The 18,966-nt window shown below is 35.2% G+C and overlaps 1 protein-coding gene and 2 long non-coding RNA genes across 3 annotated transcripts; all 3 read left to right on the top strand.

The window, feature by feature from the left end:
* Positions 1-1,229: 1,229 nt before the first annotated feature.
* On the top strand, positions 1,230-9,304 carry LOC119783487 (transcription regulator protein BACH1-like). Its single transcript, XM_038285046.1, has 5 exons — positions 1,230-2,424; positions 2,528-2,776; positions 5,334-6,821; positions 7,914-8,120; positions 8,203-9,304. The coding sequence occupies exons 2-5, from the start codon at positions 2,528-2,530 to the stop codon at positions 8,446-8,448; spliced, it is 2,190 nt and encodes a 729-aa protein (XP_038140974.1). The 5' UTR covers positions 1,230-2,424; the 3' UTR covers positions 8,449-9,304.
* Positions 9,305-11,465: 2,161 nt separating this feature from the next.
* LOC119783477 lies at positions 11,466-12,415 on the top strand. The gene is made up of 2 exons (XR_005280801.1): positions 11,466-11,791; positions 12,085-12,415. It is a non-coding gene; the product is annotated as an uncharacterized LOC119783477 (long non-coding RNA).
* Positions 12,416-15,838: 3,423 nt separating this feature from the next.
* Positions 15,839-17,774, top strand: LOC119783481. The gene is made up of 4 exons (XR_005280802.1): positions 15,839-16,643; positions 16,730-16,793; positions 17,247-17,383; positions 17,681-17,774. It is a non-coding gene; the product is annotated as an uncharacterized LOC119783481 (long non-coding RNA).
* The last annotated feature ends 1,192 nt before the right edge of the window (positions 17,775-18,966 follow it).

Below are 18,966 nucleotides of genomic sequence, written 5' to 3'. Positions count from 1 at the left end.
ATGAAGTTACACACATGGAAACTATATTTACTAATCAGGAAGCTTTGAAGGTCATTAAATAAATTGGGGTTTTTATGGAATCGGAGTAAAAATTAAGTATAACAGGTCACACTTTCCCGTTTTAATATTCAAAATAGTCTAAAGCAATACATCATTGTTCTTCCTCTATACAAGTATGTGCTACTTTTAGTGTATTTAACATGTAAAAAACCCTAATAAAAAGAAGTTTGTTTCAGTAAAATGACAAAGAAAAAAAGTCAAAGTTAACTGCTCGTTTAAAAAGTACATACTGTACCTTAATGAACAGTTCTTTCAGTGACGGAGAACTGATATTTTTCACCATTGTCAGGTTTTGTAGAACCATAGATACTGGAGAGAGCTAAAAAAAAGGTGGGATATGTTCTAGATGCTGATTCAAAGAGTGTTTAAAACTTTGTCAGGTATCTACAATAAATACAAACCCTTGGAAGCAAGGGTACAAATGAACAATGATCAATTTTGTTGTATCTTTTGTCTGAGTTGAATTTAGTTCAGTGGTTATCCTGTAGATGGAGAAATAACATGAACTGTTGCTTTATACTCTCCTCTGACAACGAAAAAGCCTTTTATTGTAATAAAGCATCACTTCCTTAGTTTCATTTCTCCAAGCCAGCACCATTGTGTTATCTCCTCATTTTCAGCCTTACAAAGAAAAAGGAAGAAGATTTATTTATTCTTATGACAAATGACTTTATTCTGGAATTATGCAACACCCATCTGATTGGCTAGCTTGACAGTGGCTGGCTTCCTTCTTCTTTCAAATCATGTGACATTACCAACTTCATTTAGTAAGAAGGATTGAAACATTTGCTGTGTAGCACCCATAGGAGTTGACTTTCTCAAAACATAGAAGTTCAGAGGACATCACATATAAAGTTTTGGACATGTGCATCACCATTTTATAAATAGTTCTTAAACAAAAAGATGTATGCAAAAAAAAAAAAACACATGTTGCACAAAGTGACAAAAATAATGACCTTCTCATGTATCATTAGTTCAGGAAATCCATTGCAGAGCTTTGAAAAGGTGTTTGAGCTCTAACAGTTTTAACCTAATTTTGCTTTATTAAGAACAATGAATTCTTTTAAAATGTATAAAAAGAATAAGCTTAACCGGAGCAATGCAAAACCCGCCCCCCCCCCCACCCCCCGTTAATTTATGAATGAAATAATACTTCTTAACAACAGTTTTCCAAGGAAGTCTTTCATGTCAACAACCACACCCATGTCTGAGAACTAAAATGAAACCAGTTGAATAGCTTTATCTTAAGAGTTTCACTTAGAGATCATTATATCTATCAGTCGGGAAAACTGTTTCTCAACTCAACTAAACTACAGTTGAAGGTATTATCCACAAGAAAACAATAAACACATAAGAGTGCTGAACTTTTACACTTCCAGAAATGGCTGCCAAAATTATTCCCAAGAGACATCAGGAGGTTGATCAGATGACACAGAACAATGTTTAAACCTCTAAAAAAAACATACCAATCCAACATCAACAAAATTCCAATTTGGAGAGAACTAATCTGATTCTAGATAGCTCGGAAATTCTCCAGTTTTGGTAGACATCAACTTTGCAAAGAGTTAGCCACAATTTCATGGCAGCAATGAGAAAGATTCATTGTTAACTAAGGCATATTTTGTTATAAAGAGTGCCACAACCAGTTACTAGGTGCAAGAGGCAAATATTTCTTCATATTGGTTCATTTGAATAGCTATAAAAACTGTATTTCGTGTTTTCCCAGGTTATCTTTATCTTATAATAAGATATGTTTAGGCAAATAACAAAAAATAAAGAAGGATAAATCTATATAGAGGGGAATGCCTTTTGTATCTAGCTGTGTTACCCGGTGGAAATCAGTGTCTATTCTGTTTTTTTTGATGTACAGTATATCCTCAAAATGATCTGCTTGGTATAAGTTAATCATCTTTAAACACAGAGTTTGTTCTCTCCCTTCTCCATAGACTCTTTTGTTGTGCTCAGGGTGGATTTCCTAAGTAAAGTCTGTTAGTTCACCAGACTGCCCCAATGAGGTAAAATGTGCTTGCTCATCCTTTATCAGAAGGAGTGCATGAGTCAGCTCTGCTTTGTTACACCCATGGTGGTTGCAACACACTTACAAACACGCAAACACACACACACACACACACACACACACACACACATACACACACTCCCTGTATTTCTCCCTCCCTCTTATATACGCACTCACAGGCCATATGACTGAGTCAAGTTCAGTTTTTAGTTTGTAGCTGAGCTGTGATAAGGCATTCTGGGAAACAGCCTGGTTGGACGGCATTCCATTTACCAAAATCCATGTCTGCAAGGCTGCTGGAACTTTCTTTAACACCTTAGAGAGTTGAAGAAAGCCAGCTTTCTAAGGTAAGAACGTTTCTTATTTAACTCTTCTGTTAATTAATAGCTTATTTTTTAGTCATGTGTAAGGGGCTTACCTGTGTTTTTTATGTGTTTTGTGTACACACAGATGTCTGTGATGGCTGAGACTACCCCATGGTCGTCTGTGTTTACATTTGAGTCCACAGTGCATTCCTCCCAGGTGCTGCACCGTCTGAATGAACAGCGCTGCCGGGACATGTTGTGTGATGTGACGGTGCTGGTGGAGGGTCAGAGTTTTGGAGCCCACCGCTCTGTGCTCGCTTCCTGTAGCGAGTACTTCTTGCAAAAGATCTCTTTCCTCTCCCAACATGGAGCAGTGATTACTTTACCAGAAGAGGTGAGAAGCCAACTCTGAATGTCATATTGCAAAAAAAAGAAAGAAAAGGCTGTACCTAAAACTATGTAGGCTGACAAAACCACAAATCTTTTAAAAATAAAAGTGAGACACATAGCCAAAGCCTTTATTTCCTTAAGAGCCAATGCTTTTTTTTTATGCTGATGAGTCATGAACAGTCAGCTTGTAAAACAAAACCAACCTTAACGTAGAAGAGCAACTTTGTAGTTAACAATCAATAATTGCGTTCAGGTGTATTTTAAACATTGCCAGTGTTTTTTGTTCATGTTGTGGATTATATAGAAAAAATATGCTTAATTTAATCATGGAATTCATAGTTTTTTTTGCAAATTGAAAACATTAACAATTAGAGTTTACTATTATAATCTATGATTAAACAATAGACAGCTGGAGATAGGCACCACCACCCATTGCGAAAATGGATGTATTGATGATCATCTGATGTGCAAATTAGAATGATTTCTCAGTTATTTACACAGAAAAGGACAGGATAAGACGTTTCCAAGGACATATAATTTATTCTCAAATGTAAGATAAAATGTGTGTCTATAAACTGTATCTCCTTTAATTTGTATTTCTTGTTCCTGCCTAAGTAAATGAAGAATACTGAAAAGAGGTTCTTCTGAAAACATGCTGTTAATATCCCTACAGGTGATAATCTCTCCCTTATCCCCCTTAGTTGGACCTGGAGGCTAATGCTAACAGCTAGTCCAAGAAGGGCTGAGGCCAGAACAGACCACTGTCTGCTAATGATTAATTTCAGATAGAATGGAGCTACATTCATGTTGAAAACAAGGATATCCTGAGAAATATTTTTGTTCTGTAAAATGAATTCTTCACCTTTAACATATATTTTTTTAAGTACATCTGTGGAAAATGAGAATTGATTGTCATGTATATATCGAAAGTTTATTTTACTTAGTAAAAGGTAATATCAACAAACTTTATTTTTTTTTAGCTTAGAAGAACTTTAGGTAACCCACCTACCCCCTTTGGTTGAAATTATATCAGCGAGAAGCTCAATGTAAGCATCTACCTGTCCCTGATATCAGACTGGCTAAAGTTTGCATTATTATTCTCCAGTAGACGTCATCGCTAGGACATTTAAAAAAGCATTGTGTTTTGAATTTTTTTTCGCCAAAGACTTTGTTTTTCTTGGATTGGCTGAAAATATTTTGTGGAATTACTGTGTGGTTCTGCTTCAGCTTTATTTAATTCAAATAGTTACAATCTTCCCTTAAGCACCTTGATAATAGTTGGGATTCTTAATAGAGTCTATAAAGATGGGCTGTTCAGGTCCTGCTGCTACAAACCGAGACCCTTTCAGCTCTGTCTCTTTTGTTTAGCTGGAATGCTGTATATGTCTTACGTGAAACCTAAACTGTTCTGAATCCTGATATTTCAAGATATTGAATTACTTAGAAACCTTTTTAAATCTCTATTCAGGCTCACAAAACCCATAAAACCAACTCCTCTTTCTAAAGGTTTCATATCATGTGATGTATAAGGCTTGTTTCAAAGCTTTATATCGCAAAATCAAATCATATTGTTAACCATAGAGTTATGTGAAACAGATGTCATGGAGCTATGTGTCGCATATTTTTTTAAGTGGAAGTAAACATTATTGTTATTAATGTTATTCCTCACCAGAAATGGTGTATTGAATATGTTTTATAGAGGTATTTCCTTAAGCTTTTACTGTTTATTTATACACCATTTATTTCACTAGTATTGCTAACATCTTTTGAAAATATCAGTTTACCCAAACATAAGTACCTGCACTCCTACTGATTATCCTGCAGAAACTTAGGTGAGAATGGAAAATATAAAGAGTGTCCAGTCAAGTAAAAAACTAATATCATATTTCATCAGCATGAAAATAACTTTAGGTTAAAACTCTATAATAAGTTGCCTCTTTGGTTTCTTATCACAAAGTTACTTTGCCAGAAAATGCTTTACATGACTCTCATCAAGTGTTATAAACAGGTTGATTATTTTTATTGAGCTGCTTCCTTTTTTTCTTATTCAAGCCTAAATGACAAATGGCTTCTGTGTCATAAAATTCCCAATGCACATGTGAGGAAAGTTTACAAGTTTATAAAACAGCAATCATTCATAAATCACAGTTTTTAGGAGTGACGTGATTTTACACTGTTTAATTTTACCCTGCTTTTCATTCTTCTGAGGTGGATTTTACTTTTAGTCTTTAACTTCTATTTATGGTAATTCAACTAGGCTAGGTAATTTAACTACTGTGCGACACATATTAAGTTGTTATGTGCTTTGAACCGAGCCTTACAGTAAAACTCCTAAGTTAATATTAATAGGTAATGATTTACTCCTTTAATTGAGAAATAGTTTAAGGTAAGCCATAACAAATCTTGTGATGTAGTTAAACAAAAACAACTAATAAAGTCTAAAATGAAAAGTAATACGGGTCAAAAACAAAATAATATGTAACCCTTATTTACACTGCAATCTCTCACTGTTACTATATCCCAAAAAACGCTGTTATTTGATTATCTATTATCTTTAACAGGTGACAGTGGATGGATTTGAACCATTGCTGAAGTTTGCCTACACATCCAAACTCAACTTTGGAAAAGAGAATGTTTTAGAAATACGAAACTCTGCCTCGATTCTTGGCTTCAAGGACCTGGATGAGGCATGTTTTGATTTCCTCCTACCAAAGTTCTTCTCAAGACGCAAAGGCTCTGCACCCATTGTGAAAAAGACCTGTTGTTCCAAGGAATGTAAGAGGCGATTATCAAAGGAAAATTGTGGCACAGACTCTGACGATGTGCTGTTGGATGACAAAGAAGTAAAACCAGTCGCTGACTCACCACCCAATCAGGACATGACATGGGACTGTGAAAAATCAGTGAGCATAAAAACGGGAAGTCAAAATAGCACAGACAGTTTTGGCTCTGTAGCCGAAGGGTTAATTGACCCAGTCATACAAGGTCCAAAGTATCGCAAGTTCCAGTTAGCTTGTGAGAAAGAATTGTTTGCCAGTGAAAAATGTCCCTTGACTCCTGCGTCTGCAGGGATAAGGGGTGACTGTGTCCCCTCCTGCTTTCCGTGCCCCAACAAGACACACTGTAAAAGGGAAACTGTGGTTAATTTCACTGGAAATCCAACCTCCAACCTTGCCATAGAGAGCAAAGTTGAAGCAGAGCAGTTATGTGAAACTGAAAAGCACAATTTGAAATCAGAGAACTATGGGAGCAAAGTCGTAATCGATACTTCTAAAGAAGACAGATTTAAACAGGAAGGAAAGCAGGGATCCAAGGGAGAGAAGAACATTTGGTCAAATGAAGAAGAGATGGAATATACATCAGAAATTATCTCATCAGTGATACCAACAGTCAAGACACACTCCCAAAAGCCAAGCACAGTCCTCTGTGAGGGATTATCAGGGACCTTTTGCCCCTTGAGGTGCTTCGATGTAGATTCCACAATCTCTCAGTCAATGGGGCATAAAATGCACGTTGTCAGCATTACAGAAAGTAAAACATCAAGAGACCATGGTTCAGTAAAGACATGCTCCACTTACCAAAATGCAACATTAGAAGATCAGGAAAAAAACACAGATGATGCTAGTCAACTAGGAAGAATAGATCTACCAACAGCAAACACAAATAGAGCTGCCATCCTTCAAGAAAACTGTAGAGAAAGAAGCACACTGAAGACAGAGAGTAAAAATCACCATAGTGAGCGATCAAAGATAAGTAAAGACACCTACCAGCAAAATATCCTTGACTGTAAAGCAGGATGTTCAACCGATGCATATGGTGGATGGGGGCAGAGCTCATCTTTAGAGTGGTCAACTCCTCAGAACAACCTTGGTTCCACCAAAACTGGGTGCCCATTTTATATGGATTATGACCAAATGAACTGTGGAATATCTGAGTATGAGGGGACACCTCCATCATGTGTGTCGTCGGTAAACTCAGGGGAAGACGGTGATTCAGAGGCGGAAACAGAGGGAGACAGCGAGTTCTCCACAAATGAGAGGGCCCTACAGGTAACAGCCAAGTTTCAATGTATTTATTATTGTATGCTATAGACCAGGGGTCTCCAAAACTGGTCCTTAAGATCTACTGTCCTTCAGATTGTAGATGCATCCATGCTTCAACAGCTTAATAAAATAACTGATTACCACTTCAGCAAGCCATCAACTTTGGCAAAGGCCTGTTAAACGACATTCATTTGACTAAAAAAGATAAGTAATGAGTAAAAAAAAGGCATTCTCTCAGCATGTGGTTGACACCAATATATTTTAGAATGGTGTGGGCAGAGCCTATTGCAAGGGCATATGGTGCATTAAAACAGATTTCTTTCTGTAAAACCTACTAAAAATAAATCTACCATTTCCCATTTTGAGTTGTGCATTACTTTGTACTGTTTTCTAGAATAAATTGCCAATATAAAAACAAAAAGTTTAACTTCGACACACACAGATTTTTATATAAATAGAATCACCAGGGTCTGCTTCCTGTATGTATGACACTGTGTTTCTTTTAGATAAGAGGGTCAGGTTTGCTTTATCAGTGACAAATACGCATCTGCATTCATGTAAGGCAGATAAGCTACAGTGTTAATTATTCACCCAGTAGAGGAGATGTATGTGTGTGCTTGAGCAGGCGCTCTGGTTCAGAGTCCAACACGGCAAAAATTCACAGCTCACCCTTTTTAGTTAGCATTTACCAGAGGTCATACCATATAACTTTCTTATGTCACTGTAAAGATAGGATGAGAAGTAAAAATAAGGAGTCAGCAGGAAAAACTGAGTTCTTTCCATTGGTAAGGTTTTTAGTTTCCTTACCCAGGATAAATCTGCAAGCATAAAGCATTAGATTTATAATGCTAAATGAATCTGGTGTGCACACATTTCCGGGTTCATGCTTACAGCAGCAGATTACGGTTAATATTTACCAGCTTGGGAAAAATATAACTATGCAAACTTAATTTCCCATTCTTCTTTCCAGTGAATATGTGTTAAATATAGCACTAAAAAACATGAATGTCTTTGAAGATGCTCCTTTAACTGTGTGCTTTTTTATCTGCCATGCAACCTCTGATTGCATAACCTTTACATCAACTGTGGTTTCCACAGGTGCAGTTGCCATTCTCTGTGGACTGGATTGTGAATCTGAACCGTAATGACTTTCAACATCTGCTGAAGCAACATACTCTTACCCAAGAACAACTGGAGTTTGTCCATGATGTTAGAAGGCGCAGCAAAAACCGCCTTGCAGCTCAGCGTTGCCGTAAAAGAAAGCTGGACTGCATATATAATCTACAGTGTGAAATAAATAAGCTGGTAAGATAATTTGTTTAGAGGGAACATTTCCAGAGGTTTGTAAACCAGGCTTTGCTTACTACATGTGCTTTTTTTTTAACAGAAGACAGAAAGAGAGAAATTAATCATGGAAAGGAACCAGCTGACCCAGAGGAAAACGGAAACATGTCACACTGTAAGCACCTTGTGTCAGAAGGTCTGCAGCGAAGCCAACCTACTACCAGAGCAGCTCCAGGTGTTAGCCAGCTGTGCCTCTTTAGACTGCCCACTGTCCTCCTTGCTTCCTCAAATAGATGCACTTCTGTCACAACATGGATATCCACTTCATCCCCGGAATGCAGCATCTTAGGATTATACATCCATCTCAGCACAGATACAGACACAAGACAACTTTAACTCTATATAGAAACTGCAAAGATGCTAAAGCCAACTTACAGTGCGCTGATTATGATGACCATTTAAGGGCATCATTCTTATACAAGGACTTTATCAAGTATCAAAGTACAAAAACATTTGGTGATTCTATTTCACAAGGGCAACCAGACATATCAGATTGTGTGAACTGCAGGTTCTTTACAGTATTTGTATTATCTTGTATCATACATTGTGAGTTATTATATTTACATTTTTGAGTCTACTTTAGGTTTTATAGCATTACACACAAGCAGCTTTTTCCTATCAGCAATACAAATGATTGCCTTTCGTGCAATTCTGTCAGGGAGTAGAAAAAGTGCCTTTTTCTTTTTATCTACATGTCGGTACATTAGAAACTATGTGCTCACCTGGAACACATAGTCCAAGAACTGTAGAAATATGACTTTACACTGCAGCTTATGATGCTGATGTTTATCAAAATCCTCATTAAGCACTGAGCATGAGGGCTAATTCACTTTTTCAGAAATCTAGGATTCATTTTCTATCTCTACTTCAAAATCCATAATAGATGCAGTTTTGGATTTATAAAACTTTTTTTCATTTGAAGATGGGAATTTCATATACCTCATTAGCATTAACTTGAAGCTTAGATCTAAAAAAGCACTAAAACATATAGTTTAAATATTGGACATAGATGTTTATATTTATAACAGATAATTTCAATTTGATGCAGAAAAGGAAAGGAAGGCGGGGGTTGCTCAAGGTACTATTTGTAACCACTGGCCTTGTAAAAAGCAAAATAACATAGATAAAGAGATTAAATCATCTCAGTGTGCATTAAATGCTCGTTTTTACATCATATTTTTTTCATACCTTTTCTCTCAAAAGCAAGTCTCTATTTCAATATTTTAAAGTGATGAATAATTAATCAAACGTTCATTTGTTCCTCTTATTTTCTATCTATCCCTTGTGTGCTTAAGATAGAAACAAATACCAAATAACTCTGGGATGAACACCTCTCCCCTCCAACAATATGGAGGCCATCATGGTATAAAATGGCTTCCACAACCTCCTTACCTTTTTGTGAAGTGATGATGATTACATTAGATCACAGCATCAAATCCATACATTTTTCAGCACTGTTGCCTAAAGTACGTTGATAATTATAAACAATTTAGGAGATGAGAAGGCATCATGAATTGACCAGGGTTTTAGTGAATGAGGCCACAAAGGCAAGCTTTTTAAATCAAAAAGGAGGAAAGAGAAAATAATGTTGACAAAGGATCAAACATGAATGCTTTATCTTAATAGGTTGAGAATGGCTTTTTAAAAACCTGTTTTAATTTAGCCTTGGTAGGACTGTTTCATATCCTACCTCCAGCACAGTAACGGACCAGCTGATGCTTTCTCTCTTCCTGCTCTGGCCGCACGCTCCTCAGATCCTCTAGCCTTGGCCTGTCATTGTCTCTTCCTGCTTTGTCGCCCTGGCGGGCTCCTACAATGTCACACTGTCCTCCTCACGGTAAGCCAGATGCCTCCACTGTCTTCAGATTTCTGTCTGCCTGGCCCACTAATACGATAATCCCGGCAGGCCTCTCAGAGCTGCCCTGTGCTCCTCAGCTCTCTTCCTGAGCTAGCTGTGGCTCTGCTGCTGTGGTTCCTTAGCCACAGAGAGCGGCATAGCTGACTGGCTTGTCCAGGTTATAGAGCTTTCTCAGCCACATATGTCATAATGATTCCTCGTTGCTTCTGCTTGAGCTCAGGAACACTGTCTTGCCTTACCTCTGTTCTCCAGGTGATTCGTCTTCCTGCTTTGGGCACTTAGATCAAAACAAACATGGACCAAAGGCAGAAGAAAGATTTATTTTGAAACTTATATATTTATAAATGTATTATGACATTGTGGAAATATGAATTGGAAAAATGAATCCCCATTTGTCTTACATGCTAAAATACCCCAAAATATTGCTCTTAATTTTTTATTGTGTAACTTTACAAACGGCACCTTATACAAGGGAAACACAAAGATTGAGACTTTAAGCTCAAGGTGATAATAAAAAAAATACATTTAGATAATTTATTACATTTATGTCACTAAACCCCTGTGATTATTACACACTGTACCTTTAAACAAATTGTCCCTGCACACAACTGGATGCACATAAAGCTAAGGCTAGTTCTTGATTAGAAGCCAATTATTTGGTCCTAAATTATAGGTCTTCCAGTTTTAATTATTTCTTGGTATTAAAACAAACTTAAATGTATCTAAAATTTCAAGGTGACAGTGTCTGAGCTAAATCTAAACATGCATTAAGTACCATGTTGTACTTTATACAGCCTAAAACACAATTGTTAAATACCAAAAGTTTTAGAGAAAGTCTACTTTAACACAAGCAGAGAAAAAATATTAGATTTCTTCCATTTCTATCATGTCAAATTCATTATTAAATATAACTCTTTGGCTACAGTACATCTTTCTTAAAATTTGTTCTTTCAATACCTCAGCATGGCTTAGTTATTCCCTTTATATTAATGCACTTCAACATATATAAAGCTTTGCTGCAGAACACTTCTCAGGTATTGACAGGAAACTGTCTTTCTTCCAGGCAGCATTATTTAAGCTTTCTTACACAGACTCAAGCACATCACTGCATTTTGCACCAAAACCACACAGCTCTCCATAAAATACTTGATACAGTGTGCTATGTTTACTTTTTGGATGGTTTGACTCTCTTTTTTCTGGCTGTCATTGTGGTCTCGCTGCCTTAGCTAACCACAGTGACAAAGCTCTTTTTGGGATCATGGACCTCTCAGAGCTCTAAAGAAAAACCCTACTTACACACGTCTACCTTCATTTAACTCTTACAAAAAAAAAAGAAAATAAAAAAAATCTTGCCCTTTTCAAATTTAGGAAGAAAAGCCATTCCATTTAGCAATCTATTACTCTGAAAAGGCTGGAGAAAAAGACTTTGTTTTCTTTGTTATGTATTGTAGTTCACCCTACAGTGATTAAAAGCATTGGTTGTTACAGATTATCTTAACTAAATTTATTTAAACTACTGATAAAGGCTGATTTAACAAATTTAAGCTATTGATTATAAAGAACAAGTTAATTTAATTTTTTTCTATTTAAAGGATTAATTTCCTTTTTCTTCACTTAAAATTTTTTTATAAGATTAATAAGATTTTTTAAATCTTACATACTGATTCCCCTCAGTGTCCTAAGACCACTATGGTTTTTTTCCAATAAAGTTTTTTTTCTTCTATGTTTTTATATTTTAGTTGATTCATGCTTTGTACCAGCTGTTATCTGCTCTGTTCACTGCAAAAAATATAAATCTCAATAAGTTATTTTTTCTTAAAATAAGTGTGTTTTTCCTTGATTTGAGGAGATAAGTAAGACACTTTGCCAATGGAACAAGACAATTTCCTTTTAAAATAAGAAAAAAATATTTTATCGTCTTATTTCAAGTAAATATTATCTAACTATCTTATTTTAAGAGTGAAAATACTCATTCCATTGGCAAATCATCTTATTTACCTGCTCAAATTAAGGCTAAATATACTTAATTTAAGCCATTTTTTACTTATTTCTGGATTGTTTTTGCAGTGTTTTCCTTCATCAGCATTTGTGTATGATTTCAGTTTTATGTATGTTTTAATTTGTGTTTAATTCATTTATTTTCTCTTCTTTGCAATATTCATGAAGAAAAACACAAAGCAGAATTTGACTATAAACTGGACTTTTACACTACTTTCTTATCACTGTGGTGTTGACTGCCCTCCAGTGGCCATGCATCATCACTGAAGGTTATCCTCCCTCTCCCTATGTGAATTGTATGGTCCTTCATCTCTTGTATATTTAATTTATGTGATCTTTCTTTTGTTCCTTAACATATCTAGGTCAAAATATATTAAAAATACTTTTGATAATATTTTAAGAACCCAACATTTTTTCCCCCTCCCTCCCTTGATGAACATATAGACATTAAGGTGATGTGTAACAGTAAACTCCATGGGAACACTACTTTACATGTAAAATATGTTATTAGAATAATTGATCAAACTTAATTTCTGGATAGGAATGAATTTTAAATCATTTTAAAATTCAATCTCATCTCAGTTCAATTCAGTTAATTTGTATAGCATCAATTCGCAATCTATGTCAACTCAAAGTACTCTATAGAAACAATTACATTGGATCATTCAGCCAGATTGGTTCAAAGTTTTCTGTCCAAGGAAAACAAACTGATTGCATCAAGTCATCGAATCTTCAGCAATCCCGGAGCATGTATGCAGCAACAGTAGCAGAACCAGGCTCAGTGTGAGCGGCCAACTGCCAAGACCAACTGGGGTTCAAGGAGACAGAAGCAGACATACAGAAAGGAGCAGAGATGCAAAAGTAACATAGAAGCACTCGTCTATAAATATGTTCTATATTAGAAAAAATAACAGCTCCTAACAGGAAAGATATTTATTATTTTTCTGCTTGTAGAATGCAAAGGTCTTACCCTAAATTAGGAAGCTCTCCAGCCCTGCAACAGCTACATGCATGGTGTAGGAGAAAATGTCAAAGAGGGGTTTTATTTTTCTTTAAGTTCTTCACTCTCCTAACACCTACAATGTATCCAGTGGGCATCCTAGAACAGAACTGTTCTTCCTAATGAGCTTACCCTGCTGCTTCCTCTTGAAAATATCATCTTTCAAGTGGAGTGTTGGTCTAGTAGTTAGGGTAGTGTGCTCTGAGAAGGTTGCAAGTACCCAGTTCGATCCCCACAGCCGGCACTCTAGGCCTATGAGCAAGACCCTAAACCCTATACTGCTCCCCTGGTGCTGCACAGTGGCAACCCACTGCTCCCCAAAGGGGATGGGTTAAATGCAGAGAGTAAATTTCTCCATTGTGAGATCAATAAAGTTCAATTTGTATCCTTTCCTAGTTGCAGATAACCTGATACTTCAGCATACCACACCAAAAAACATGGCTGATGTCACAACAGAGTCAAAGAAAGTGTTCAGGGGCACCTGCACTCCAAAAGCAATCTCTTTCTCCTTAGGAGGTAGCATCTACTCTTACCTTCCTGTAAAATGCATCTGTGTCATTACTTCGGTCCAATTTATTGCTAAGGCTAACATCCATATATTTATATTATTTCATCATCAAAACTCTGGATGTTCACGGCTGTCAGTGAGGTGGGTCTTCTTCGCCTGTGAAAGTAATGTCTGATCATTTATTCAGAAGGAGACATTTACATAGGTGTGTCTAAACCATGATATTCTTTCAAAATGATCACATTTTTATTCCGCTGTTGTAAACACAGTCATGAAGATACAGGAAAAATGAAAATGCAAACAATCACACGTAGATAAAAGACAATCATCTCATTATTTAATTGAATTAAAAAACAGAAGCTGAATTTCAGCGTTTAAACAGTAATTAATTTTCTATCATGGATTAAAGAATTTTAGGAGGAGCAAAACAGAATTAATCAATTATAAAATACCTTGGTGAAAATCAGCAGAAAGCCATAACAACTCTGTTTGGTATTACAATTTATAGCTATAAAAAGACACAAGGAAGGTTCCAGATGACTTTAATGTGTTATAAAAGAATGTTTTGGGTTAACTGACAATTAGGTACTTAAAGAAAATCTAAGTTAGAGGCTAATCTGGTTTATTCTGTTAACCACTGAATCTTAATTGCAAAGGAAACTTACTAATGTTCAATTTAGAATCTTACTATAGAAGCACCACAAAAACAAAAAAATTGGATTAAAAACAAAATATATGGTTGGTATATAAGACAGGATCTAATATTTGATAAGGTCTGTCAGTTTCCCGTTTATCGTCATGTAAAATGTGTTTATGGACCTAATATTTGCTTTCAAAGCAAGCATTTTAGTTACTTTCTCCTTTTTTTCTTTTGCTTCTTTATTTCTAATTAGACTGATACTCTTAAAACTACTAGCAAACAGTGCTGTTCACAGAAATGGTGGTTAATCTCACACTTCCTTCTCAGTCTGAGTGAAAGTGAGATGAGAAAGCCCAAATGTACAAACTGACAAAATAAACTGTGTATGATGTGTGAATGTATTCTTCCCATCATTCAAAGATTAAAAAGTAAAATCAGTAAGAGTGACCCTTCCCTTGACGACAGTTAATTGAGTTAAGAATCTGGTTGCCATACTATACTTATTTCTGTTTTTGTGTGGATTAAATATTTGTTTAGCTTGAAATTCCTTTCTTGATATGAGTTTTAAACAGGACATACATAATAATAATAATGGTATTTTATTTTTCTAGTAAATTTACTAAAATCCTGTCTTTTCTTTAATTTGCCAACAGATGGCTCCACTTGAACAATTATTGGAAGCTGAAACAAGGTTACATCTTTTAAGGAAGGAGAAAACATAACCACTACATGTATAATTTCTCTTATTTTTGTTGAAGCACTTTTAGTTACTGTAAAAAATTATTTTGGCAACAGAGAACTAAGGTTACCATATGTACACATAATTAAAAATGTATACATGTAAAAGAAAAAAGACTCTTGTAATTTTTTTTCTTTCCCATCTGCAATTTATAAAATATGCCTAATTTGTGTACAGGCTTATACATCGATTTCACTTATTTCTGCCTTAAGACATCTATTTTACTCTCTCTTCCTGCTCCTCTGAACATTTGCTGTAGGTGGTTCTTGGCAAATCATGAGAACCACAGATAGCAGGATAAACTGGGTGCATAATCCCAACAAAGACCTGCTAAATATGTGCCAACTGGTGTCGAATTAACAGAACTGTTCCATGAGCTCATTTAAACTAGAAATTAAAGTCTAAATATATAGGGTTTATTTTTACTGCCATTGTCTTCAGGTGTTTCTTTGTCTGACCATAAGCCACAGCGATTAACTTGAGTTTCACGTAGCTCTATGTAGATCATATGCATTTGTTTTTTACATTTGGTGCAAGTTTGATATGTGTTTTCTATTACATTGCTTACAACAATCGCCTATCTATGTTTCCTATTTCAAGTACACCCTGGTAAAAAAAAAATGTGCTTTATTGTATTTCAAGTATATTCATATTTCCTATAGTTTACTGAAAATGTACTTAGACAAATTGTACTTTTTGTAAATATATAAAAAGTATACTAACATTACGCTTTCATGCTAATACTTTTAACACACTTTAACATAATTACACTATGTTACACTTTATAGAAATATATTATTAAAAAAGTATACTTTAAGTGAAAGTTATGTGTAATTTCTAAAGTGTACTTATTTTAAATTTGTTTTTACATATATTTTTGCTATATTTTAAATTGTATGCTCAAAGTTGTCATTGTAACGTACATTGAAAGCATATTTTAAAAGTACACATTTTAATATCGACACTGTAATATTAAGTTTGAGTGCATTTTAAGTTACATTTGAATCTAATTATGAAGTGAAGTTATATACGCTTGTACTTCAGGTAATTCTTTTGGAAAGTGTTCAATAGTATAACTACAAAAATGCACTTAAACCCTATTATGCAATTTTGTGCTGTGTGTAAAGTACACAGATAGCAATTATTGCAGTTGTTATGTAATGTTTAATAAGTTTTGAAAAAGAAATATGATACAATACATCTTACACACAAAACCACATTGAACAAAACACTAAATGTTCACTTCAAAAGTACAGGTGCACAAAAATGTGTGTTCTGCTGAAAAGCAAGTGGTTTAAAGCTGGTGCAGTGCTACATTATGATCTAACAAATAGCATAACCCACATTGCAACAGAAAAGTTAATACTGGCCAAATGCAAAAGAAATAAACTTAACACATTACAATTGTCTCAAGTGTTCAAAAAAGAACATTTCATTAGTATTGTTTAATGGATCAAAGCAGGGCTACTGCAAACAAGACCAATTGGTGAGTGCACATATTTAAAAGTCGCTGACAGCACTTCATGCATATAGGAGTGATATGTGGAGGTTGTTTGGCCTTGATGTCTGTAAAGTAGTAGCTCCCCAAGAATTTTAGTCTTGGGGAGTTTTTGGTTCAGTACTGATATCAGAATTCCCATAGACTTTGAATGCACCACACCTGCACAGCAGTTAGTCACGGCTCCTCCCTGCTCAGAGCTAGCGTGCTTTTCTTTTAAGGCCTTGGTCTGCATGGAGAGAGGTAACTTTCAAAACATTCCCATTTGGTTTTGAAATCTTAAGATATCTGTATAAAACGCGATTTTGATTATTATATTTGTATTGTAGAAACAGGAGATGTAATCGGTTGAGCAGGAAGATTTGCTGTATTATTGTGTTGAAGAATATCCTGGTGAGTTCACATGAACCTGTGAATGAAATATATATATTTTTTGAGATGTAAAACCAGTCAGGATATAATGTTTTGTAATATATGTAATTTTACTAGCTCTTTTGATTTATTGAATGCATTAGCACAGTGAGAAGGAGGCTAACACACCCCCCATGTGCTCTTCTAAAAAAGAAAATGCACTTTCAAGCTAGCTACATCTTGTGTGATGTTGCTGTAAAACCCCCACAAGGGGTTAACGTAAAATTAACCCTTCATAGGTGTCCTGGATTGTTTTTTCCAGATACAAGTATTGACTACTGACCATAATGATTTCTTAGACAGTGAACCACATGTAAATTGATAATTTTACTTTATATTTTTGTCTGTATAAATGTGGTAAAAACCAATTTATATTATGGTGATTACATGATTTATTTTCCAATTGAAGTAATTGCTCTGCACATTTGTGTGCAGGCTGTTTTTTTTTTTACATAGTTGCAGAATCTGCTGTTACAGCTGAGCAGTTCATTGTATGGACTGGACTAGACTCCACCAGAGATGTTGATGCAGGATGTTCCCAATTTGAATGCCATCCGGTTCCCTGGAGGGTGGTAGGAAAAACAAGGAAACTTAAGGATTTTTCTTCCCTTTCTTTCTGCGGATTCATAATTTTTTTCTTTTCTGAGATCTCTGACAATTTTTGTTGTTACTTTGTTTAATTTTTTTGATCAGATCTGATAAAACCACTTGATGCATCAGATTTATTTAAATTCAACTGAAATGGACAATTTTTTTTTCTGGTGCACTTATGGACCCTGGTATATCATACTGATACAATTTGTCAGACTTTTCTGATGTACTGCTCAAAAATACTATGAATTTACAGTATCTCTCTGTTTGGTTAACAGACGCTGTTCTTCTGGAGTTTCCGTAGACAAGTGTCTCTGATGTGCGCACGGCCATCAGACGAAAATGTAACAATGAGCAGTTCAGCCAAAAAAAGGAAAATAATGTGTGGTGGGCGTGTTTTTGTATGGTGGGAGGGTTTAGGGGTGCAATAATAAGGAATGTTGTTTTTCATTGTTCAGTATTCCTCTGCGTTCTTTAAAGTTTATTTGTAATGTTTAGGTCTGCTGCCTGAAATTGACATATTTCTACAAAGTGTACTAAAGTACCAATATTTGAAAATGTGTTGTAAGTTTTATAATGAAAATGGTTAACGTCGATATGTAAATGTTTATACATTCTGAGATAGTACAAGTTATATTATTTGTAATGTACTATAATTTGGACATGTTTCAAATACATTAAAGTATATTTTTTCATCTGCACGGAAGTATATCCACAAGTCTTTCAGCATTTAGTATACTGTTAATACATTTGCAAGAATGTGCAAGGTAGAAAGTAGTATAGCAATGTAATGATAAAGTATATTTACTATTAACTGCAAAGTATGCTTTTTTAGTAATTGGAATAAGCCAACAGTATAATTAAGCATATTATTACCACAGTAAGAGTATATTAAAAGTATAAAGCTTATATATTTTTAAGACACTAACAAATCATTTTTAATGTAGTTATAATACAACCATAGTGCACTTTAATTTGACTAATTAAGCATATATTAGTACATATAAACTCATATACTTAAAGTATACAAAATATACTTTAAGTTGTTCCACTTTAGCACATCAAAGTACACTAAATACACTTCAAGTTGAGCTTGTCCACAATTTAATTACAATTAAAATATATTTAGTACAAAATTAGTTGTTCCAAAATAGCATCCTTCAAGTTAACTAATCATAAACACACTTAAAGTATAGTAATGATTAGTGTGCCTTCAAGTACACAAAAGTATGCTAAATTTTAGTACACTTAGCACATTTATTTTTCAGCAGGGCAATCATTGGTAAACCAGCAAGGATTTTGAATAAAATTTGAACTACATTAAAATTTTAATTTCCTTATCAATGACCCCTCACACCCCCACCATGGACTGTTCTCCCTGCTGCCTTTTGGGAAGAGGCTTCAAAGCATCCAATGCAGCTCCAGCAGATTCCGAAACAGCTTCTCTCCCACCGCCATCAGCCAGCCTTACTGTTGAAAAAACTTTTAATCATGTCGCAGACTCTGCCTCACACTGATAACACCAATCCAAAACCCTGCATAATTGCACCCTATATATTTAATG

Source organism: Cyprinodon tularosa, unplaced genomic scaffold (assembly GCF_016077235.1).
Source record: "Cyprinodon tularosa strain WSP-4 unplaced genomic scaffold, ASM1607723v1 ctg205, whole genome shotgun sequence".
Classification (NCBI taxonomy): Eukaryota; Metazoa; Chordata; class Actinopteri; order Cyprinodontiformes; family Cyprinodontidae; genus Cyprinodon; species Cyprinodon tularosa.
This window is presented reverse-complemented; position numbering and strand designations above follow the sequence as displayed.